This window comes from Trichechus manatus, unplaced genomic scaffold, assembly GCF_000243295.1.
Source record: "Trichechus manatus latirostris isolate Lorelei unplaced genomic scaffold, TriManLat1.0 scaffold00092, whole genome shotgun sequence".
Lineage (NCBI taxonomy): Eukaryota > Metazoa > Chordata > Mammalia > Sirenia > Trichechidae > Trichechus > Trichechus manatus.
Window position 1 is genome coordinate 1,859,625 of NW_004444028.1, and position 25,140 is coordinate 1,884,764.

Below are 25,140 nucleotides of genomic sequence, written 5' to 3' on the forward strand. Positions count from 1 at the left end.
CTGTGAGGCAATTCTACCCTGTCCTGTAAGGTGACTTTGAGAATCGACTTGACAGCAACGCATTTGTTTTTTGTTTTTTTGTTTTGTTTTTTCGGAAGGGGGTTCCATCAATTGTTGAGATAATGGTGTTGAAATCTCCAACTCTAACTGTAGATTTGTCTCTTTCTCTTCTCAGTTCTGTAAGTTTTTGCTCTACATATTTTGCAGCTCTCTTGTTCAGTGCATATACATTTAGAATTGCTGTGCTTCTTGGTGGATTGACCTGTTTATTAATTTTACAATGTCCTTCTCTGTCCCTGGTGATTTTCTTTGCTCAAAAGTCAACATTTTTATTAATTCACATAACCCTTAATTTCAGAAACCACAGCAACTCCTGGACTGTACCGTTCTAGTAGTGAACACATCCAGCAGTAACAGAAGTGCTTCCTCTTCATATTGCTTACTCGTTCTAAACCTTTCCTAACTTCCCTACAACAGGGCATTTGGGGACAGCCTAGATACTTCATAGAGTGGAAACAATTCACTGTTTGTGGACCAGGCCGCATGTTTACTCATTAGATGCTGCAAGAGTCGTTGGCATAACTGCTGTAGTGGCCTAAAAGCATTGATAGCCTCAATGTTAAGGTTGAGGTCTTACTGTTTTTTTCTTTAATAAAACACACATTAGCAGGCTTCTACATAAGAAAGACTAAGTTTAAATTGCTGGGCAATTATTTCCAGGGTCTACTGCAGTTCTAATAATGTCAACACCCTATCTTGTATCCTTTAGTGTCTCAAGACAAAAACGCTTATAGGAGTTGTAAAGGAAAATTAAATTAAAGTGAGTTAAAGGCAGTGGTGTGCTGTAAAGAGTAAATAAGGTCTCAAAAATAATGACAATAATAAAGTCCTTATTTTATTTCCTTGGTATAAATTCTCCTACCATGACCAATCAAGGTACCAAAGTAAGGTCACTATGATGTTTAAGATTATGTGTCAACTTGGCTAGGCCATGAGTCTCAGTGGTTTGGTAGATATTATGTAATTATCCTTCATTTTGTGATTGATGTGAGCAGCCAATCAGTTGAAAGGGGCGTTTCCTTGGGGGTGTGGCCTGCATCCAATATATATGGATGGCATATGGATGTTCTGACAAAGCTTGCCCTCTTTTGATTCTGCATCCAACTCATCATCCTCTGACCTCCAGTTCTTGGGATGTGACCCAGCAGCCTGTAGCATGACCTGCAAATTTTGAGTTTGTTAGACCCTGCAACCATATGAGTCAGGAGAAGCCTCCAGCCTGATGCCTGACACACGGATTTGGGACTTACCAGCCTCCAAAACTGTGTGAGCCATTTCCTTGAAATAAACCTCTCTATATATATTTATATATATGCGTCACTGGTTTTGTTGCTCTAAAGAACCCAGCCTAAGACATTTGATAAGGAGAGTGCTTCTAGAGGAACAAAATTGTAAGTATAGGTTTTCTAAATTGGTTCTCAAGTCTGACTAGTCTTAAAAGCAGTGATGACTCTACCTCCAGTAGTAAAGAGGGCACTGCTAACCCATGGTATGAAGTGGCAATAGAAATACACAAAATATTACCACCATTGGATCAAATATTTGTGAAAGACAAGGCTTTGGGTCACTGCATATTTGATACTTTTTTTACAATTTTGTCAGACTGAGAAGTATAAGGAAGCTGGTTGGCTGGTTCTACTGTCACTAGACTAAGAGGTGAAACAAATAGATGAGCTCAAGGCTTCAGAGTCACAGCGCAAGCACCACATAAAAGATCTGAAGGTTGTCACTTGTGCCCTGAAAGAAAGCCTTATTTCTTGTAGTAATAGAACTGATATTGCTGAAAACCAAACCCAGAGTCTTACTGTAAGAGTGGCTGGATTACAACGCCAATTGAATTCTCAACACTGAATGTTGCCTGAAGTTATAGTGAGGGCATTGATTGGAAGAAATGGGATCCTGAAACTTATATGGACAGATAATCAGGAAGCTGGGGACACTGAGCCCCTAAATTTCACTGAATCACTCCTGCCAATGGAAACAGCCCTCTTACTCCTATCTGAAGAGATTACTCCATCTTTGTCTGCTAAGCCACCCTCCCCAGTAAAACCATTATCCTTTCCACCCCCATCTGATGAGATTCACCCAGCTGTGTCTGAAGAGTCTTTGTCTAAGATATCACTTGGGGCAGTGCTTGAGGAAATTGCCTAGGGCATCGTCTGAGGTAGATGTTTTACAAGACTTTGCTGAATGTCCCCAGGATCCACCCTACTACCCATTTTTGCTTCTAGATCTATAATTAGATTTAAGCCCCAGCAAGCCCCAAGAGGTGAAGTACAAAGTGTAACCCCGGGGGAGGTATGCTACACTCCAAAAGAACTGCTTGATTTTTCTAATATATACAAACAGAAACCTGGGAAATACATGTGGGAATGGCTATTAAGGGTGTGGGGTAATGGCATAAGGAACATAAAGTTGGATCAGTTTGAGTTTACTCATATGGGCCCACTAAGCACAGATTCTTCATTCAGTGTTTCAGCTCAACAGGTTAGAAAAGGATCTAGTAGTTTTTTCGGTTGATTCACTGAAGCATGGATTAAGTGGGGCCTATACTAAATCAAGTTGAAGTGCCAGAATTGCCTTGGTATACTGCAGAAAAAGGTGTCCAAAGGCTTAGGGAAATTGGCATGCTAGAGTAGATTTATCAGGTTGGACCCACAGACTCATCCATGGAGTGCCCAGAGGACACTCCTTTCACCACAACAGTGAGGAATAAATTTGTGAAGGTAGCCCCCCAGCATCCTTGAAGACTGCTGTGATTGCTATCTTATGTAAGTCAGATTTGATAGTGGGAAATGCTCTAACTGAATTTAGACACCTAACTACAATGGGGCTGATCCTACCCTGGGGTGGTAGGGGCCAAGTGGCAACATTTAATCGCCAAAGACAAGGTGGGCTTGGTTACCATAACAGACAGCAGAGTCAAAGCAGTAATCAGAATAGTCTGACTTGCATAGACTTACAGCATTGGTTACTTAGTCATAGTGTCCTTAAGACTGAAACAGATGGGAAATATACTAAATATTTACTTGATCTATACAACCAGAAGAATTCTAAGTCAAGTGAACAGCAGTCTAACTTGAATCACCAGAATAGAAAGTTACGGCCCCTCAGTCAATTGCCAGACTTTAGCCAGTTTACAGACCCACAACCCCTTGAATGAAAGCGAGGCCAGGTCCCATTGAGGAAGGACCCCACTATATTGCCAAAAATTTATACTGTTGATATTTTTCCAAACCTTCCCCAAAGGGATCTACAGCCTTTTGCAGAAGTGACTGTTCACTGAGGAAAAGGAAATAATAAGACTTTTGGGGGATTGCTGGACACTGGCTCGGTGCTCACACTAATTTCAGAAGACCCAAAACATCACTGTGGTTAATAATTTGGCTGGATGGTCAGGGACTTGGAAGGAACATGATTGGAAAACTGGTGACAAGCAGTAGGGGGAAGAAGCATGTGGACAGACCTCTCCAAATGAGCCAAAGAAGGGAAGATATCTGTGTTTCATGTGAATATTCACCAAAGGGTGACCTCAGCAAAAAAGGGTTTTAACAATCAAGTGGGTAGGATGACACATTCTGTGGATACCAGTGAGCCTCTTTCCCCAGCCACTGTTGCCACTGCTCAATGCGCTCATGAACAAATGGCCATGGTGGCAGGGATTGAGGTTATGCATGGACTCAGCAACATGGACTTTCCACTTACCAAGGCCAACATGGCTACAGCCAATGCTGAGTGGAGTGCCCAGTCTACCAGCAGCAGAGACCAACACTAAGTCCTCAATATGTCACTATCCCTAAGGGTGATCAGCCAGTGACCTGGTGGCAAATTAGTTACACTGGACCACTTCCATAATGGAAAGGAAAGTGTTTTGTTCTTACTGTGATAGACCTTCTGGATATGGATTTGCCTTCCTTGCACGCAATGCTTCTGCCCAAACTACCATCCATGGACTTACAGAATTCTTATCCATCATCATGATATCTCACACAGCATCACCTTGGATCAAGGAACTCACTTCATAGCAAATGAAGTGCAGCAATGGGCCCTTGCTCATGAAATTAACTGGTCTTACCATGTTCCCCATCATCCTGAAGTAGCTGGCTTGATAGAACAATGGAATGTCCTTCTAAAGACACAATTATGGTGCCAGCTATATGGCAATACCTTGCAGTGTTGGGGCAATGTTCTCCAGAAGGCTGTATATACTCTGAACCAATGTCCAATATATGGTGCTCCTTCTCCATAGCCAGAGCCCAGGTGGTGCAGTGTTTAAGAGCTATAGCTGCTAACCAAAAGGTCAGCAGTTTGAATCTACCAGCTGCTCTTGGAAACCCTATGGGACAGTTGTACTCTGTCCTATAAGGTTCGCTATAAGTCAGAACTGACTTGACAGCAATGGTTTTGGTTTTTTTGTTTGTTTTCTCCATAGCCAGGATTCATGGGTTTAGGAATCAAGCAGTGGAAATGGGTGTTGCACCATTCACTTTTACCCCTAGTGACCTACACACAAAATTTTTGCTTCCTGTCCCCACGTCCCTATGTTCTGCTTGTCTACAGATCTTAGTTCCAAATGGAGGAATACTCCCACCAGGAAACACAACATTGATTCCATTGACCCGGAAGTTAGGAATTCCACTCAGCCACTTTGGGCTCCTCATGCCTCTGGATCAACAGGCAAAGAAGGAAGTTACTCTATTGGCTGGTGTGATTGATTCTGATTACCACGGGGAAACCGGATTGATATTACATAATGGAGGTAAAGAAGAGTATGTCTGGAATACAAGAGACCACTCTCTGTGATTAAAGTCAATGGAAAACCACAGCAACTCAATTCCAACACGACTACTAATGGCCCAGACCCTTCAGGAATGAAGGTTTGTGTCACCCCACCAGGCAAAGAACTACAACCAGCTGAGGTGCTTGCTGAGGCATAGGGAATGCAAAATGAGTGGTGGAAGGAGATAGTTCTAAATACCAGCTACAACCATGTGACCAGTTGCAGAAACGAGGACTGTAATTGTTATGAGTATTTCTTCCTTGTTTTGTTATATGTGTATGGAAACCCTATGGGGCAGTTCTAGCCTGTCCTATAGGGTCTCTAGGATTCGAAATCGAGTTGATGGCAATAAGTTTGGTTTTGGTTTATATATGTACATATACATTTCACTGGTTTTCCTCCTCTAGAGAACCCTGCCTAAGACAGTCACTGAGTGTGGAGTTGGAAGAGATACACACAGCCTGTGATCGGGTCAGAGCTGACTTCCACAAATCACTGCATAAAGGGAGTGAAGAGGGACAGTGCAAAGCAATGGGGAACAGCAAGATGGAAAACCAGGAGCACATAGCCTATCTAAAAGCATTCAAATTTAAATTTTTAAAATACACTGAGAAGGATCAGAATGATCTATGGATTTCTAATTTGTGACTAGAGAAAAGCATACTTTCCAAACCCCTTAGCCTGATATTCAATATCCTTTACTTTCTGGTACCTTCTTACCCTTCTAGCTTGTTTCTAGTTCTCTCATTGCTACTCATTATAATCCAGCCACACACTGAACTATTTGTGATTTCCTTAACCTGTCTCAATTACTTTGCTGGTAGTATTCCCTCTTCCTGGAATTCTCTTTCCTGTCACATCTTTCTGGAAAATTTTTCCTCCTTCTTTAATCCTGGATGTCTCCTTGCCCTGACCCAACAACACACAGTGAGTTCTGTGCTTCTGTAGACTCATTTGCAAGACTATGCATCAGCATTTCTTATACTCTGTCATAACTTAATTTTCATGTCTTCTTCCTCACAAGACTGAGAGCTCCTTGAAGATGTAAATCATATTTCCTTTGTGTCTGTATTTTCATCACGTAGGACAGAGCCTGGCTTACAGAATGAACTCAGTAAACAGACAAATATATGAATGAATGAATATGAATAAATAATAATAGCCAACTCTTCCATGCCACATACCATGTGGCAAAAACCATTGTAGGCACTTTACATATATTAACTAATTTAATACTTAAATTGATCCTCTTTACATTCCCATTTTATAGATGATAAAACTGAGGCACAGAGGATTTAAGAGATTTGCATAACCAAGATCACATAGTAAATGACCAAGTTGGGCATTTAGCTGCATCGGACTTCTTTTGCCTCTTGGCTCATTCTGACTCCTCCCAAATTGGTAGCAGACTTGGGAAAACGAATACTTCCAAGTACATTTGTGACTGCAGTAGCTAAATGCCCTCGCTGTTCTATAAAGCAGGTCACTCAGGGACCATTAGCTATCTGGATGAGGCTGCTGCCGTAGTGAATTTATTGAAAAACTAATGTGTTTAATGAAATAGTTGTCCAAAACACCCACCCAATATAAATGGATTCTGGCAACAGAGGTGCTTTTGTTGCTGCCAGAGGCCTGCCACAGATCATTAACATCTTGATAGATTTGAGGTGCTTTTCAGCCTGAATGCTTTCACCAAAGGCGGAAGTAAGTCTTGATGGGCTTTGAGCTGCTTGGAGGCCAGGGGACACGGAGGCAGCGCTCACCGATAGACCCTGCTCATGTTGGAGAAGGACTTCAAACAAAAGATGACTCTTTCTGAATTAAATTACAGTCAAGTCTGTGATAGGTACTGGGCTACTACCACGTGCCAGCCTCTGTGCTGAGCTCTGGGAAGTAGAGAGAGATGTGTTTGGACAAAGGTGAACTAAAATCAGACCCTGCCTCAAAGAATGCTTTCTTCCCAATGCAGAGAACAAACTATACTATGTAGTATAGTGTGAGCACAAAGAAGGCAGACAAGGTTATTCTGGTTGAATTAATACAAGAAGGCTTTATGGACATGGTATCTCTGAAGGACAGGAAAGGTTTGGGCCAGCAGACAGGAGGGATGGACATACAAAATACAGAAAATTGGGGGAGTACAATCAGGAGGCCAAGTGTTGCACCAGGAACTTTTAGGGAACATCAGGCAGTTCAACCTGACTAACATAGTTTGTGAAGGGGAGAAATGGTAAATAGGGCTGGAGTGGAAAACGCAATCTATGACATGCAGGGCCTTGAGGATGCAACAGACAAATATGGGGCAATGAGGACCCACGTAAGTTCTCAGACAATGAGCATGAAAGTGATCTAGATCAGCCCTTCTCAACCATTAATGTTCACAGATATCACAGGGGGATCTTGTGAAAATGCACGTTCAGATTCAGTAGGTGTGGAGAGTTGGGATTACTAATAAGCTCCCAGGCGACGCCTATACTGCTGATCCCAGACCACACTTGGAGTATCAAGCAGGGAGAAAGGATGAAAGTATGAAAAAATGAATGGAGTTGGGTAGCAGGCTCACTTCAGAATGTTGCTTTACTTTGCATGGTACTTTTATCATTCAATTTCTCATGACTAAAAAGGATTGTTGTTGTTAGGTGCCAGTCAGTTCGACTCTTAGCTACCCTATGTACAACAGAACGAAACACTGCCCGGTCCTGCACCTTCTTCGTGATCGTTGTTATGCTTGAGCTCACTGTTGAAGCCACTGTGTCAATCCACCTCATTGAGGGTCTTCTTCTTTTTCGCTGACCCTCCCTAATTTCCAGGGTCTTTTGCTATTTTTATTTTTTAATCATTTTTCTTTCATTACATAGTTCAGCACTTTTTATAAGTCGACTGTAAGAAGATAAAGATATGATTGATTGGACGTCAGCAGTATCCACCATCCCCTACGGGTATATGACTTTTTAGCTGATTCTGGGCAAATACTAACTAAAGTCAAAAGAACAGCACAAGCCAGAGAACGATCTGGAGAGGAAAAGAGGACAAAGTCTCTGAAGCTTTCCAATGAATCTTTGACCCTCCTGCCTTCAAACAACAGACCATCAACAGAGAAACCCGACACAGGCGCAAAGATCACTCTTAACCAATTTAAACTGCAATGATCCCTGTGTTGGGAGATGACAAATCACAAAAGACAGCAGAGCCATAAAATGAGAAGACAACAAGCCTGGGAGAGAGGTCTCGTGGAGTCAAGTCCTCCCTGTGACCCTTAATAACTCGTTGCCCTTGGATAGGTCATTTAATTTCTGGGTTTCTTCATCCATAAAATAAAACCAATAGCTACTCCCTGCCTTCTCTCCTGGGTCTCTCTGAGGATCAGATGTGAAGTATGTGTGAAAGTGATCACGTGCAGCTCAGCTTTGGGTATTAGTATCCTTCAAAGAGGGACCTTGTGCCTGGAAAACAATTCCTGGCCCCCAGTTCCTCATCCTGATCTCTCCCTTATCTTCCAAGATGTCTCTCTTCTTATCTAAACATCTGGCTTAGCACTTTCTTCTGGAAAATCTTTCTAAATTAATCAGAGATACCCTCCACATTTCCACTTACCCCACCACATCCAAGAAATAGGATTCAGAGAATATGCAACGTGTGTTTGCCAGAAGAATCACAGCGGATGCTGAAGGGGATGCCAAATATACAAGAGGATGTCCTTGTCCATCAGGAGGCAACAACCTAATTACAAGACACATGTGGAACCTTTGCATAATCATAAAAGGACTATTTTAGCAAAAGTCAGGGCAGCATACAGCCATTGTGTCCTATGTCTGCTACTTTTTTCTGAGCCTGATTTTCCCCATCGGTAAAATGGCTCTAACATTTCCTACCTCAGACAATTGCTATGAAGATTAAATTAAATGAAGAAGAGCACATTTCAAGCTTCAAACTGCTGTAGAAATAATGTTTTTAATTTTATCAAAAACATATGTGGAGTGCTTCATATATTTTCATTACTCTTTCCAGCTAGGAAGTCTTACTGTGCCGCATTGATAGATATCCCGTACCCTGTGCTTCAATTTCAAAAGAATACTAATGAGCCCTTAAATTCGTGTAGCCATTTTGGAAAGTAATTGTCTGATAATCGGCAAGTGATAAAGTAACTTCACAAAAACTGCATGGCAACCAGGAAATTTGATTATCTCATAAAATTAAAGAGGAAAAAAACTGAGAGAATTGCCACTTAGAGGAGATCATCAAAATTATACGTATTGTAGTAATATAATGACAAATGCATGGAAAGCACTTATCAGAATGCTTAGAACACTTTAGGTGCTCAATAAATGCTATTAATATTATGACAGTCTTTAACAAAAATGTAGGCAGAAAAGCTGGAATGATATATATCAGAAATTAACTGTGGTTGTGTATCTTTCCAGAGCACTGAATTTCTAATGGTCTAAACAACATAGTAAAACAATTTCACTAATTAAAAAAAAGCGAGGGGGAGGGCAAAACCTGCTCAAGCTCATCCAGCCACACAGAGTACTTGGCAGATCCAGGATACAAACCTAAGTATTCTGATTCAAAGTTCAGGAGTTTTTCTACGACACCAGGCTGCCTCTACAGCTCTTGTTGTATTCTACTGTCTATATGCTCGACATAGACAGTTAATTGGATTTCATGTATTTACTATGCCAAAGTCCTGAGATAGAAACCAGATGGGATGGGGGTGGGGTAGACAACGAAACATCTCATAAAGATTTTCCACAAAGATGAAGTGCAACATGTACTTGATCTCAGCCACCATAGCCAAGTCTTCTCACTTAGAAATAAGGAGCATAAGAACAGCAATCCCCCACCACCACTTCACACTAATGTATGTGGAGGGAAGAATCCCATCTCTTCCTGCCTCCTTAACCATCATAGATAAAGACACCTCAAGTACATTCTGCTTAAGAGTCACTTCACTGTTATCATAACACACTTTTTGAGGCTCTATAGAATGTCAAGATGTTCTCCCTAGTGCTGGCTTAATGGGTCACTTCTAAAAGGGTACACACAATTTCTCTAAAAACTCCTTCCCAGAAGGACCAAGAAATAGTGAGAGGAGGAGATAAGGTTGAAGTAAATACCATCCTATCTTTATAGCTGTTTGTTGTTGTTAGGTGCCATTGAGTCGGTTCCAACTCCTAGTGACCGTATGTACAACAGAATGAAACACTGCCCAGTCCTCCGCCATCCCCACAGTCATTGCTAAGTCTGAGACCCTCATTGCAGCCACTGTTGTCAATCCACCTTGTCGAGGGTCCTCCAATCTTTCACTGACCCTCTACTTTACCAAGCATGATGTCCTTCTCCAGGGACTGGTCCCTCCTAAGAATATGTACAAAGTCTCACCATCCTTGCTTCCAAGGAGAATTCTGGCTGTACTTCTCCAAGACAGATCTGTTTGTTCTTCAGGCAGTCCATGGTATATTCAGTATTCTTCACCAACACCATAATTCAGAGGCATCAATTCTTCTTCCATCTTCCTTATTCATTGTCCAGCTTTCACATGCATATGAGGTGAATGAAAACACTATGGCTTGGGTAAGGTGTACCTTAGTCCTCAACATGACATTTTTGCTTTTTAACACTTTAAAGAGGTCTTTTGCAGCGTATTTGTCTAATGTATACGTCACTCGATTTCTTGACTGCTATTTCCATGGGTTTGATTGTGGATCCAAGTAAAACGAAATCCTTGACAGCTTCAGTATTTTCTCCGTTTATCACAATGTCACTTGTTGGTGAAATTGTGAAGATTTTTGTTTTCTCTATGTTGAAGTGTAATCCATACTGAAAGCTGTAGTCTTTAATCTTCATCAGAAGTGCTTCAAGTCCTCTTCACTTTCAGCAAGCAAGATTGTGTCATCTGCATATCACAGGTTGTTAATGAGTATTCATCCAATTCTGATGCCTCGTTCTTCTTCATATAGTCCGGCTTGATGGATGATTTACTCAGCATACAGATTGAATAGTATAGTAAAAGGATACAACCCTGATGCACACCTTTCCTGATTTTTAACCACTCAGCATCTCCTTGTTCTGTTTGAACTGGCTTTTGGTCTATGTACAGGTTCTTCATGAGCATAATTAAGCATTCTGGAATTCCCATTCTTTGCAATGTTATCCATAATTTGTTATGATCCACAGAGTCAAATGTCTTTACATAGTCAATAAAAAAAAAACAGGTAAGGATCTTTCTCGTATTCTCTGCTTTCAGCCAAGATCCATCTGCCATCAGCAATAACATCCCTCGTTTCGTGTCCTCTTCTGAATCCAGCTTGAATTTATGACAGTTCCCTTTAGATTTACTGCTGCAACCACTTTTGAATTATCTTCAGCAAAATTTTACTTGAGAGTGATATTAATGATGTTGTTTAATAATTTCTGCATTCTTTTGCATCACCTTTCTTTGGAATGGGTAAAAATATGGATCTCTTCCAGCCAGTTGGCCAGATTGCTGTCTTCCAAATTTCTTGGCATAGACAAGTGAGCACCTCCAGAGCTGCATCTGTTTTTTGAAACATTTCAATTGGTATTCCACCAATTCCTGGATCCTTGTTTTTTGTCAACACCTGCAGTGCAGCTTGGACTTCTTCCTTCAGTATCATCAGTTCTTGATCATATGTTACCTCCTGAAATGGCTGAACATCATGCACATTAATTTCAGCAACTTCTATGGACATAGGAATCCCTGGGTGCTCATCCAGTAGTTTGAAGAATTTCTTCTTTCAAACAAGGATTCCAATCTCAGAATGGGTAGAGTGTATATACATGTATTCTTTACAAAGTTTTTTCACATCTGTGAACTTGCTTTATCTTCCCTCCAACCTTGCCCATCTTATGATTCCCATTTTACAGATGAGAAACAGAGGCTAGGGAAGATTAAGTGGCCAGATGGTCACAAAAGTGATAAAGCAAGGAAGAAGGACTGCACCCCATGCATTAGCCTTGAGGCTGATGGAGTTATGAATTCTTTCCAAAGAGGAATCGGTGCAGGTGAAAGACAACTGATGAGCCCAGATCAATCTTTGGTCACGATTGGTCAGATTCCTAGAAGGCTGGTCTTCTTTTAGTACTGTTGCACTGGAGCTGAATCTCTTTTACATACATATAAGGATTTCCTTAACCTGAGCTAGCCACCTAGGTAGAGCCATGACTTACTAAGAGGTGGCTTCCAGTGGTAAAATTTTCAAGTTTCTGGGGAGTCACTTCTGCTCCCAGATATGACCAATCCATTGCCTCTTCTCTTCCCTTCCACCAAACACCAAGCACTCCACAAAGAAGTAATTCTGGGATCTTGAAAACTTTTTCAGTTCTTAAAAGATCCATATGAAAATGCAGACACATCTTATCCAAATCATACCATGAGTTTGTATTACTCTTAAGAAAGGAATGGTTTCTTTGCCTATAAATTCATTTTCTCCCTAGTGCAAAAGGTTAACACACTCTACTGCTTAGAAGAAAGGCCAAGCAGTCTATTTCCAGAAAATCAGCCACTGAAAATCCTATGGAGCATAGTTCTACTCCGACACACATGACATGACATGAGTAGGAGTCAATTCAATGGTAACTTTTTTTTTTTTTTTGGTGGTGGTGTTGTTGTTTTAATTGGCTTATATATGAAGTACAAATCTTATATCAAATAGGACAATGAAAAATAAAGACTGTTAACAGAAATTTCATATAAGCAAGGGAAAGGGAGATGATTTTTCCAAGAACTAGGCACATAAAATGACGTTGTAACAATCTGACTTTGCATTTCTTGATAGCCACGGCAGAAGAGAAATCTGATATAATTATTATTTAATGAAAAAGATGAGGAGTAGTTTGGTAAGAGATAAATTTCCTAACCTTGTATTTTAAGAGGAATTTAGAATATGTACTTTTACATGAGGGGAATAAGAAATACAATGGATAATTAAATTTAAACCAGCTACCATATCATTGAGTATTAAGTGACATGTACTCTGCTGGTTATGAGAGATACAGAAATTAATGAGATATTGACACTGTCCTCAATGCATTTCACTGTGATCAACTTTGACTAGTGTCACAACAGAAGGCTATACAAGGTATAGGGCTAGCACAAAGGGGAAACTAATGCACTCTATTTCAGGTTGGGGTGGGGGATTTCAAAGATAGCTTCCCATAGAGGATGGCACCTGAATGGGGTTTTAAAGAACAGATTAAAATTAGACAATTGGACAAGAGTTAAGGAAGAGTTTTCTGGGCAGTGGAAATCATGTGAAAATGCCAGGAGTGTATCCACTCTCATGGCCTTGCATTAGTCAGGATACATTAAATTATGCTGTGGTCATAAACCAGCCACAAATCCCAGTGACTTACGATAACAAAGGTTTATTTTCCACCATACTCCATGCTCAATGCATGGCATTCATCGTGGCTCTGCTCCACATCACCTTCACTCAGGGATGCAGGCTGATGTAGCAGTGGCTAAACGGGACATTGTCAGTGGTCATGGCAGAGGGAAAAAGCACATAGTAATCAGGCACTGGATCTTACAGCCTCTCCCCAGAAATTACACATGTCACTTCTGCCTAAATGTCATTGCCCGAAGCTGGTCCCCTGCCTGCTCCTGAATTTTAGTTGGAAGAGATGTATAATCTTCCTACAGAAAGGGACTGTAGTGAAGGATCCAGAATATTTAGTAAACAGCAATTTCATCTACCACAGATGCTTCCTGAGAACTGCAAGTAGTTTGATATAAGAGGGCAAAGTGAGCATTGTCAAGAGAGGAGGCTGGAGAAGTGCTTAAGAGTCTTGTGGGTCACGTTAAAGAAATTAGATTCTACTCCACAGGTGATAGGGAGCCACCAAAGGGGGAGAGCACGTGACCATATTTACGCTTTATAAAGATCACCGTAGGTCCACAATCCCTTATCCAAAACCTGTGGGACCAGATATGAGTCAGAATTGAAAATTCTTCAGACTTTAGAAAAATAAAACAATGCATATGCTATCTGTATTATGACTCAAGTGGAGGTCTGAGACAGCCCCCCATAATCAAACACATTAATATTCATGCATATTAGAAATTAAGATAAATAAAGACTATAAGTGGATTTGGGTTGGTTCACATCTGGCTTTACCATGAGTTTGCACCAAACCTGCCATTTTCAGAGCTTTGTTTTACATATTTGTACAGTGTCCGTGAGAGTCTGATCCAGTAGTTTACTGAAGCTGATTCACACTGGATCAGAAAGGCGATTGGTAAATTTTAGAAAATTTAACAGCCAGTTGTTAATTATTAAAATTAAGTTATATAAGATTACCATTAAATAAACTAATTAAAACAAGAGTAAGGAATACTCAGAAGTTATCACTCTCTGTTTATTTTACTGCATTTACCATTGTATGCTCTGGAGTTATTTATGCCTTTTATATCTGCATGGTAGAAGTACTATATGATGATGTGCTACTGCACATTTCTTCCAAATTCCACATTCAGGCAGGGCCATCATGTTGGTAGCCTGAAATTGGCCACGGTGGCAACATTTACACCATGGAAATGAGCAAACACTCCAAGTCCGAGCTTGATTTATTGTTTTATCGATTGTCTGAACCTAAGAAATAGCGTCATGTCTGTAGCGGTTACATTGTTTGAAAGCAGACATTCTTCAAACTGCTGGATAAGCAGCCAGAGGGTCCCATGTCCGTAGAAGGAGCTAAAAGTTAGTGTGCACAGAGCCAGGTTATTTATGTCACATGCAAAAAAGACTATCATGCTTGAAGAGGTTCTTATGTGGTTGGTGGGGTAGTGGGAGTTCTTCTACTAGAGGGAGCTCCTGTAATTTATAAAAACAGAATGGATGGACTTCATTCCACAAAAAGAAAAAGGAGCAAAAGGCACAGAAGTAGCTCCAGGCTCTCACTCTTCTGGATCTGCATGTTTGTTTTGGCTTGTTTTTTTTTTTTTTTTTTTTGCAGTTGTAATTCAGTGGGATAATTTTTGTTTTGTTTTGTTTTTGTTGCCTTCCCTTTGTTGATGCACTACAATGTCCAATCAAACAGAAAAAGACTGAAACATGAAAGGTCATTCAAAGCCTCTATGCACGCTGCTCCTGACAAAGGACCTCCCATCTTCTGTTTAAATAGTCACAGTGAAAAGGGGTGCAAGGTAAGGAAGGGGGCATTCATTCAGTTAAGATGTCTCAACCATCTTTTTCACAACTGGCCACTCTATCCATTGCAATGAGGCTTAACAGTTTAAAAAAAAAAAAAAAAGGAACTGGCAAATTCCTACTATGGTAGAAATGATTGAAATCAGATCTTTTTTAAGTGTAGCTGTTGATGGGGCAAGGGATTAGAGGATTCTGACAGGGATAAAACCAAACAGTACACACACGAAAGATCTAGCATTGAACAAAGAGAAACGTGGTTCCAAAGCACAAAGAAAGAAAGCCTGACAACAAACAAGTGAATATGATTGCATGAAATTCCACATGCACAAGCCACCCTCCCCTATTCTTGTCCTTATTTCAAACTGATACCACAAAACAAAAGAGAAATAGAAAACTAGCTGCCAGATAGACCTTGATAACTCTTCTAACTTCTTATTAAGTTCAGAGCTGAGTTCAAAACTTGGATCTTTGGGGCACAGTTGTTCATATTTATCTGGAAACTACTGGTTCCACCAATCATTCTCCAAAAAAACCAAACCCATTGCCGTGAAGTCAATTCTGACTCATAACGACCCTATAGGACAGAGCAGAACTACACCCATAGAGTTTCCAAGGAGCTGCTGGTGGATTTGAGCTGCCGACCTTTTGATCGGCAGCCGTAGCTTGCCATAACTCTCAACCACTGCACCACCAGGGCTCCACCAGTCATTCTAATTGATGTTAATTCAAGTACACAGAATTATGGTGTTAAGTCTCAATGCACATCACACAATCTATCTTTGGACAATTCTTGTCTACAGTCCTTTACAATCTCTGAACCAAAAAAAACAAAAAATAAAAAAAGCAAACTTCTACACAAATAAAATCAAACAATTTAAAATATATACTATTAAACAAATTAATTCTGTTACAAAAGTAGCCACCACCGATTTTTGAAAGAACGAATTTGTGCATTCTTCCTTATAAGTGAGATGCATCATAGAAGCAAAATGGGCGAGTGCTGGCTTCTGATTTGACCTTCAGAATCTATGTAAGGAATCTGTCCTAATCAAGGCAGATTTTCTTTTGGAGGAGTCAAACTTTACTCTGCAATGGGGGTGGGGGACAGGCAGTGGAGTGGAGAATGAAGCACGGATTGGTAAAAATGATTTAGTGAAAAAAACTAATTTCCTTCATTAGAGGCAATCCAAAAATGAGAGAGATGGATGGGATAGAAAGAAATACAGAGGCTACCAAAAAAAAAAAACAAAAACAGGCCTTCTATTAATAGTATTTGCGAACAAACAAAGGACTCTAATTTCTATTGAAAATCTACTATGTGCCAGGAACTTTGTCTGGAATTTTACTAATGTTATCTCATTTAGTCCTCACAAGAATTCTTCAAGTACATATTATCATCTCCATTTTATATAAGAGGAAACAAATGCCCAGAAACTGATGGGGTGGGTTTCAAAGTTCAGTCTCATTCAATTCCTGGGATCCATTGAAACAATAGTATACATTGTGGTCAGTCAGATGGACTTTTCTTGGGATCTAGTTCTACTTTCCATTGATCGAGGGTTTTGTTTCGATGGCCCGGATGTTATACATGCAAGTGTTACCTTCCTGAAACTGTCAAAGAAGCTGTCCTGGAAAGGGCGCAAGGTATAAGACTTGTTAAGCTTCTCTGCTGGAATCTTTGTTGATCCAGAAGTTCCCAAACCAAAAAACAGAGCTTACTAAACCAATTAAGTAAGTATCTGAAGTCGAATTCTAATAGAATTCTCCATTTAATACTGTGGATTCTGTATCAGAAAAGAGTCGCCTCTTTCCCTAATTATATGAATATTTTACTTACCACTGTAAAGCCTGTGGCATTATTAATATTCTGGAAGGTGAAGAAAGGGACACACACACTAATATCTCTGTGCATAACATAAATACACCATCTTTATTACAGCATTTTCAATTAAAGTTCTTATAGCTATCGTAAGACTTTGTAGTGAACGGAAGTAATTATTGAACAGCGAAAGCAACAAAGACTTATGCATTAGACTTGGTTTTTATCGTAACTCCAGACAAAGATTTGCCTTGGAAACCATATGGGGCAGTTCCAATCTGTCCTACAGGGTCGCTGTGAGTCAATATAGACTCGGCGGCGATGGGTTTGGTTTTGGTTTGCTTGGCCATAACTACTCACTCAGTCAAGAGCCAGAAGCCTTGAATGGTCTCTCCAGAAGTCTTTGTTATGTGGCTTTTCAAATCTTCCATGGCAGTCTCAATGGTCCCTGGCTGAGTGGGAAAAAGAAAATACTTAGTGTAGAGAAGAGTGAGCCCTCCTTATGCTTATGATGTATCAGTATATCCTAGCAGTTCCTCCAGAAAGCCCATCAGGAAAGACACAGTTCTTGTAGTTGCCTATTTATTCTAGGCACTGACTGTCAAAGAGTTTAGCCTTGAACGCTCATATTTGCTAAGCTGCTCTCCTTGGGTGAGATCAAAGTCCTGTCTTCCATAATCTGACCTACACTTTCTCATAGAAATAAAGATAGCCATTTTCAGAGGATGAGTTTTTTTGAGCAAGCATGTTTATTCAGAAATTCAAAGCATTTAGCAAGATACACATTGTTAAATCACACCCTTCCCCTCTTCAGAGAGCGCATCACATGGCAATAAAGGACAAAAGAACTGCTTTCTTCTGATGCTCTGACCACACCTTTTAACTTGCTCTGGGAGATGAACTCTTTCAGTCTCCTCACCTCATTTTCTCCACCCTTCTCCAAGCAGGTGTTCCTACTTTTGAGCCTTGCTCTAGCTTAAAGATTAATTGCCTCCTGTCCTGAGATGAAGTTCACAAACCCTCTAGCTCAGTAATTTTTAAACTTCAGCACACATTGGAATCACCTAGTATGTGTGTGAATAAAACACAGATTTCTGGGCCCCAGCCCCAGAGTGTCCGATTCAATAGGTCTGGGGCAGAGCCTGAGAGTTTGCATTTCAAACAAGTTCTTATGTGATGCTGTTGGTATGGGGACTCTACTACAAGAACCATTGCTCTCTAGGCAGTTAGTTGCAACCATGGCTTCACAGCAAAATCTCCTAGGGAGCTTTTAAAAATCCCAATGCCCAGGTTGCGCACTAGACCAATTATATCGGAAACTCAGCGGATGGGACCCACTTATCAGTACACCAGTATTTTTTAAAGCATCTCAGATGATTCCAATGGGCAGCCAGGATTGGGAATCACTGAAGTCCAGGGACTATCTAGTCCAAACCATTCCATTTCATAGATGAGTAAACTGGGGCCAGCTTGGGGAAGTAACTGGGCTAAATTCATTCAGCTAAGAAGTGGCAGAGATAAGACAAGACACCAGATCTTTCATTTCCAGCCCCACAACACAGTGCTGACCTCATTTCTAACCCTGGGCAATGTTAATGATAATCAGGTTGCAAATTCTCATACATTCTCTGTATTTAAAAAAAAAAAAAAAAAAACTCATTGCCAACGAGTTGATTCTGACTCATAGCCACCCTATAAGGACACAGTAGAACTGCCCCCATAGAGTTATTCTCTGTATAATATGGCTTTAACGCCAAAGACCTAACCATCTCTAAATATCAGCACTCCTAATCCTCTCAGCTTGAGACCTTTCTCTCACAAGAGGAGAAAGAGACTCTAGCCTGGCTCCATCAACCCATTGCCATTGAGTCGATTCCAACTCACAGCAACCCAATAGGACAGAGTAGAAACGTCCCATAGGGTTTCCAAGGAGTGGCTAGTGGATTCAAACTGCTGATCTTTTGGTTAGCGGCTGAGTTCTTTACTACTACACCACCAGGGCTCCCTAGCCTGACTAGGACCCATTTAAATACCTCCTCTTCCCAGGAATAAGGCAGTTGTAGGATCTTTGTTTGTTTTCTCAATCTATGATAAAAGGCAGTTGGCTTTGAAATATTTTTCTCATGGAGTCCATTTCTCAAAAAAATTTTTTTAGATGAGAATCAAAACAGGAAGGGAGAGGAGCTGCTTCAGATGAAGTGGAAGTAAAGGGTGCTGAGCTTCACCTATCTGCTTTCCTCATTCACTCCATACAGACCATGTCACCCAGAACATTGACAGAACATACTGAACATGGAATTGAGTGACCTGGGCTCAAATTCAAGTTCTGTCATGAATTAATTATGTGGCCTCTAGGTGCAAAGAAGCCCTGGTGGCGCAGTGGTTAGGAGCTCAGCTGCTAACAAAAAGGTCTGTAGTTCAAATCCACAAGCTGCTCCTTGGAAACCCTATGGGGTAATTCTACTCTGTCCTGTAGGGTCGCTATGAGTCAGAATTGACTCGATGGCAATGGGATGTTGTTGTTGCTTTAGGTGTAAACAGTTTGCACCTGACTACTGACCTAAAGGTCAGCAGTTCCAACTTACCAAATGGCAATCTGCTTCTGTAAAGATAACAGCCAAGAAAACCCTATGGAGCAGTTCTACTCTGTAACACATGAGGTCACCATGAGTTGGAATTGATACAACGTCAATGGGTTTGCTTTGAGTTTTATTATAGCCAATTATTTGACCTTCCCACACCTCTGCTTTCTTATGTATAATTGATTGGACAAAACCAAATGTGTATGAGCCCAGCTGATGATCAAAACCTCTTGGAAATTTTTTAGAAAATGCGATCATATCCCTTACATGGGAGAGTCTGACTTCATCATTTTAACAAGTTTCCCCCATTGAAGTGGATGGTCAGCCAGGTCTGAGAATCACTGGACTGAGTGGTCTCTGACTCTCTGTCATCCCCTGCTGCTGGATAAAGAGTTGTCAGAAAGCTAACATGGCATCCCATCCTTGCTGAAACTTAAGTTTCATGAAATCAGTAAGTTCTGTGACATTAATCAAAGATGACTTGATCTCCATTAACAGAGGAGGTTGTGTCAGTGCCACTGGTTTCCAGAGACCCTACTGGTGGGGCTGGACTATCCTGGTGCAAAATTCCCTGGGATCCCCTGACAATTCCTCCCCCACCCAACCTCAGTCTCCCAGAATGCAGCCCGACTCTACCAAGTCCACAGGTCAAAATTTTTGTTTTGTTTTTGATGACTCAACATGGATATTTTCCCCTCTTTCTGGATCCACATAATTTCTGCCTTAGCTAATATAACTCAGTAGCAAGGATAATGTTTTTCAGGAGAAAAATGTATAAATGGAGATGGAGAGACTAATGAAATAATCCTAAAATAAGCATTTATTGAATGCCTTTCATGCCACACACTGTGCCAGAAATAGGTGAAGATGAACATAATAATGTAGAATTTTTCAAACCCTTACTTGTCTTCTCTAGGAAAAGCAATGAGCAAAAAAAATGAGAAATGATATATCCTTTGATCTAAATACTGCACCTCTGGAAAGTTACACTGCAGATATACTTGCATATGTGCAAAATAACATATGTTTAATGTGTTCTCTGCAGCCTTGTTTGTGGATAGCAAAAAATTAGAAATAACCCAAATGCCTCTCAGTAAAAGACTAGTCAGCCATATTATGGGTATATCATATAAGAGGAGCCCTGGTGGTGCAGTAGTTAGGTACTTAGCTGCTAAGTGAAAGGTCGGCAGTTTGAATCCACCACCACTCCAAGGGAGAAAGATGTGGCAGTCTACTTCTGTAAAGATTACAGCCTTGGAAACTCTGTGGGCCAGTTCTACTCTGTCCTACAGGTTCTCTATGAGTCGGAATCAACTGAAAAAAAAAGAACAAACAAACAAAAAAAACCTTCAGAGAAAGCAAACCTACTGGGGGAATTTCAAAGACATATGGGTTTGGTTGCTTGCATTTCCTTGAGCTAAACTAGCCAGAGGGCCACATGAACAATACCCACGTACTGGGCTCCTCGGCTAGACAGGGAGACGAGTGGGCAGTAATGAGACGAGTGTTCCTGGGGACTCAGATACAATAAGATCCCTCTGTGGGTGTCATCTGGGCCAGACAGGGATTGCTCTGCCTTGAATACATGAGGTAAGAAAAACAGCTCTAAATCAGACATGATCTGTGAAGTTCAAGCAAACACTCCTTTTCCTTGGAAAGAAGAAAATGCATCTTATCTCATTGTTGTTAAGTGTCTTGCTCTCAGAAAGAAAAATCATCTTTATTACAATCTTCAAGGGATTTCAGTGGAAGGAGAAGTGTCAAGAAGCCTTTTGCCCATATCTAAATTCTAGACCAGAAAGAAGCTCGCACAGGCAATAACAATTCAACTAATATATTTAGTTGTTCCCAGTGCCAGAGCAAGACACAGGGAACCCTGTAGCAAGAGAAGAGGAGAAGGGAGAGCGTATGAAAGCCAAATTAGTGTCATAGAAGCAACGACATCTTGCTCACAATGGGAAGTCCCAAACCTGCTTATTAAAGTCTCGTTGCTCACAATAGAACACAGGCTATAAAAAGGCCATGGGGAACCATTAATTAAATATTAAAAGATCAAATAGTTTTAGTCCCATTAGTTTGTATGTAATTTACATTCTTAAGTATAAATTTAGAGATAATTCCCCATCCTTAATTGCATTCAACTTTCTGATAAGTTATCTGCAAATACAGAGCCCTCCAGGGCATTTAAAAATATCTTTCCCCATGTGGGTTAAGTATTGTTCCTTTCTTAAGAAGTTGCTTTTGAATATCAGTCTCCACAACTAAAGTGATTATCATCATATACCTCGAGTTATTAGCTTTGAGGGGTACTTTTTTTCAGAGAAGGGCACTAGCCTTTTTTAGTTATGGCTAAGCAATAATAGCAGATTAACTAAAAGTGGGGGGAAAGATTATCCAAACAGACTGATGGTGATTGGTTCCGACCTTCATTAGCGTGACCTCTCATTCATTCTCCAAGGTCAGAGGCAGGGTGAAAAGTGCCAGGAATTCTGGATTCCGGTCCTGGCTTCCAGTCTTGGCATGGCCTCTAGGTTGCTGGCTGCTCTTGGACAAGTCACATCCCCTTTGTGGGATTCAGGGGTTGGTTAGATATTGCCTAAAGCCTTCTGGCTCTGAACAGAATGCTGCTGAGCTACAATGGAGAGGCATAGTTTCTGTAAATAAGTAACAGACATGGAAGCCTGATGAGATTAACAAAAGAAACCCATTGCTGTCGAGACGATTCTGACTCATAGAACTGCCCCATAGGGTTTCCAAGGAGCAGCTGGTGGATTCAAACTGCCAACCTTTTGGTTAGCAGCTATAGCTCTTAACCACTAAGCCACCAGGTCAATGTTAAAAAGGCCTCTCCTTTGTCCTGGATGTCTTTAGATTTCCGTATCAGTAATCCCTATGCACAGATCCCCGGGTGGTGCAAATAGTTTGCATTTGAACCCACCCAGTGGCACCACAGAAGACAGGGCTGGAGATCTGTTTCCATAACAATTACAGCCAAGAAAACCCGATGGGGCACAGTTCTACTCTATAATACAAGAGGTAGTCCTGAGTCAGGATCAAATTGACAGTGTTAGGTTTAACACTTATGCCAATCTGGAATCCTTATGCTTATTATAGCATTGGGTGTTTATCCTGGCTGCTGGGAAACTGATTTCTGTATCATCCTGCCACAAGAGGTGAAGAAATAACTTTCCTTTCCAGTTTAAAAGCTATAAACAGGAAATAACCTAAATATGCAGCATAAGTTAAATAAATTGTAGTACATCCCCATAGTGGGATATTACGGAGCCATTGAAAATGATGTTATGGAAGTATATTTACTGACATACGAAATAAATATTTACAAGTATAATCCCATTTTATGCATGAGAAATTTTACATGTAAGTAAAAAATAAGGAAGGATATATATCAAAAGGAATAAGAGCACATTCAGTGCATTTTGGCTAACTTTGAGCAGTGGAATTATGACTTTTTCTTTTTCCTTTGCTTATCTATATTTTTAAAAAATTTTTCTTCAATAAATCGCCTCCTGTGCAGTGATTTTAAAACACTTTAGCAAAATAAAATGCTTGACCAAGAATTCTTCTGTTCAGTTACCTACTGCTCTTCTGAATTTTTAATATCTCTGTTTTAAATTCTGACTCTGGAATAAATTGCTTTTTTTTGTTTTGCTTTGTTTTTTCTTTTTAGTTGCTGTATGGTGTCACAGAATTATGAATTGAGAATTGGGACATTTTGGGTCTGTCCCTAGCTTTGCCATTACTAGCTTGAGGTAGTCAATACCCACTACTTGCTGTGATTTGGGGTAACTGCTCAAAATTAGCTCTATCTGAAAACGACAGTGTTGGCAAGATCCTCTGGACCAAAAGTACGGTTTTTGGACAGTGAGCCTAAGTATTGTCAGAAAGTTTATGGAAATGCAAAATTTAGGGCCTCACCCAGACCTACTGTATCAGAATCAGCATTTTAAAGAGATCCTCAAGTGATTCGTAATCTACTATATCAGAATCAGCATTTTAAAGAGATCCTCAAGTGATTCGTAAACAGAATAAAGACTGAGAAACACTGAACTAGATCACCTGCGGATCTCATTTCAATTCCAAGGAATGACACTTTATGATGAATCTTTCATAGATTTGAATCATCAAAGGCCTTGGCCTAATTTAATTAGCCTTTGATAAAATGGAAGTAGCTTCTTTCACTTGAACCTCTTTACTGCTACAGACTCCATACATCCATAGTCAGAGGTCACCCTGGAGGGCATGGTGACATCATGGCCAGCTTAATGTCATCTCTTACGACCAGTTACAGAAATGTGAGTGCTCAATCAAGAAAAAAGGAGGGTGAATGCATTTATTATTGTGATGAGATGCCATTTACGGAATGTTTATACGTGTGCCACACGCTGTACTAAGCATTTCTACAAAGCTTCTTTATTTAAACCTCCATATAAAATAGGTATTTTATCCAACTTTAGAGACAAAGAAATTTAAAGTTAAAGGTTGAGATACTCTTGCGGATACACACCCTGCAAGTGGTGGAATTATGGTTGTAACCATGGTCTGCGTAACTACAATGCCCATCTTCCAAGAGCACATGTATACATTCAAGAAATGTTTATCGTTTTAAGTTCTGTTGAGCCATCAATTGTATTTTCATTATACGACATGCCATTAAGTCTGTCTCTATCCACCACTTCCTGGTAAGAACTCCTCATATCATGGCTCTTGGGCTGCAGGACAGCAAATCCTGAGTGCTTTGGAAGCATAGCCCTCAGAGCTCCTAAAGAGCCCTTGCATCTACTTTAAACTCACTAATAAAAATAGAAGGCTTTCTTTCTCAAGCCCTTGAGAACTTAGGGTTTATTTTCTACACACCTGATGGATAAGATGTTCTTCACATAAATTGGGGTCAGTCATTGAAAGCCCTTAGGAAGAAGCCATAAATTCAATCGTGTGTGGTAGGAAGAACATTGGACTTAGAGTCAGAACATCCAGATTCTAGCTGCAGCTCTCCCACAGATATTATGTGACTTGGACACTTCACCTCATTCCTCTGAAATTTCCATTTGATCACCCTGAAAACAAGGGGGCTAAGCCCTCCCTGCCTACCTCACAACACTGCTCTGGGGGACCAAGCAGACAAAGTATGTGAATTTATTTTATAAGCTATATAAAATCAAACCAAACCTACTGCTGTGAAGTTGATTCCGACTCACAGTGACTCTATAGGACAGAGTATAACTGCCCCATAGGGTTTCCAAGGAGTACCTGGTAGATTCGAACTGCCAACATTTTGGTTAGCAGCCAAGCTCTTAATCACTACACCACCAGGGCTCCATAAGCTATACACAGCCACACAAATAAAGGCATCATGTTACCGAAAATATCACTTGTGGTGGCTTTGGACTGTGTGAATTTAGGCCAGAACTATATTTCCTAGAATTCCATTCCCTGTAGGTTTCCACATTAGGTTTCACCACAAAAGATATTTGAGTAAGATTTCAAAGGCAAAAGTGAAACATTAGCCATCCTACATGCTGAAAATTGACGCAGGCCACAGGTACTGTGATGGCTCATATTCATGGTTACTGATCTCTTGCTTCACTGATGGAATGGGGCAGCAGCTGGGCCTACAGCTTATTTCGCTTATTAGCATCTTATCCCCTCTCTGGGTACGTGTGCAGCTAAGTGGTGAAAGCCACCTGCTTCTCCTGCAGGTCACTTGCC

General features: G+C 40.6%; 1 protein-coding gene across 2 annotated transcripts in view; it reads right to left on the bottom strand.

Moving 5' to 3' along the window:
* Window positions 1-25,140, bottom strand: part of TPRG1 (tumor protein p63 regulated 1) — a 173,511-nt gene that overhangs the window by 114,942 nt on the left and 33,429 nt on the right. For both annotated transcript variants that reach the window (XM_023736773.1, XM_023736774.1), the window contains exon 3: window positions 17,192-17,283. In XM_023736773.1, the coding sequence (XP_023592541.1) occupies window positions 17,192-17,283 (92 nt within the window). The remainder of the gene's footprint in view (window positions 1-17,191; window positions 17,284-25,140) is intronic.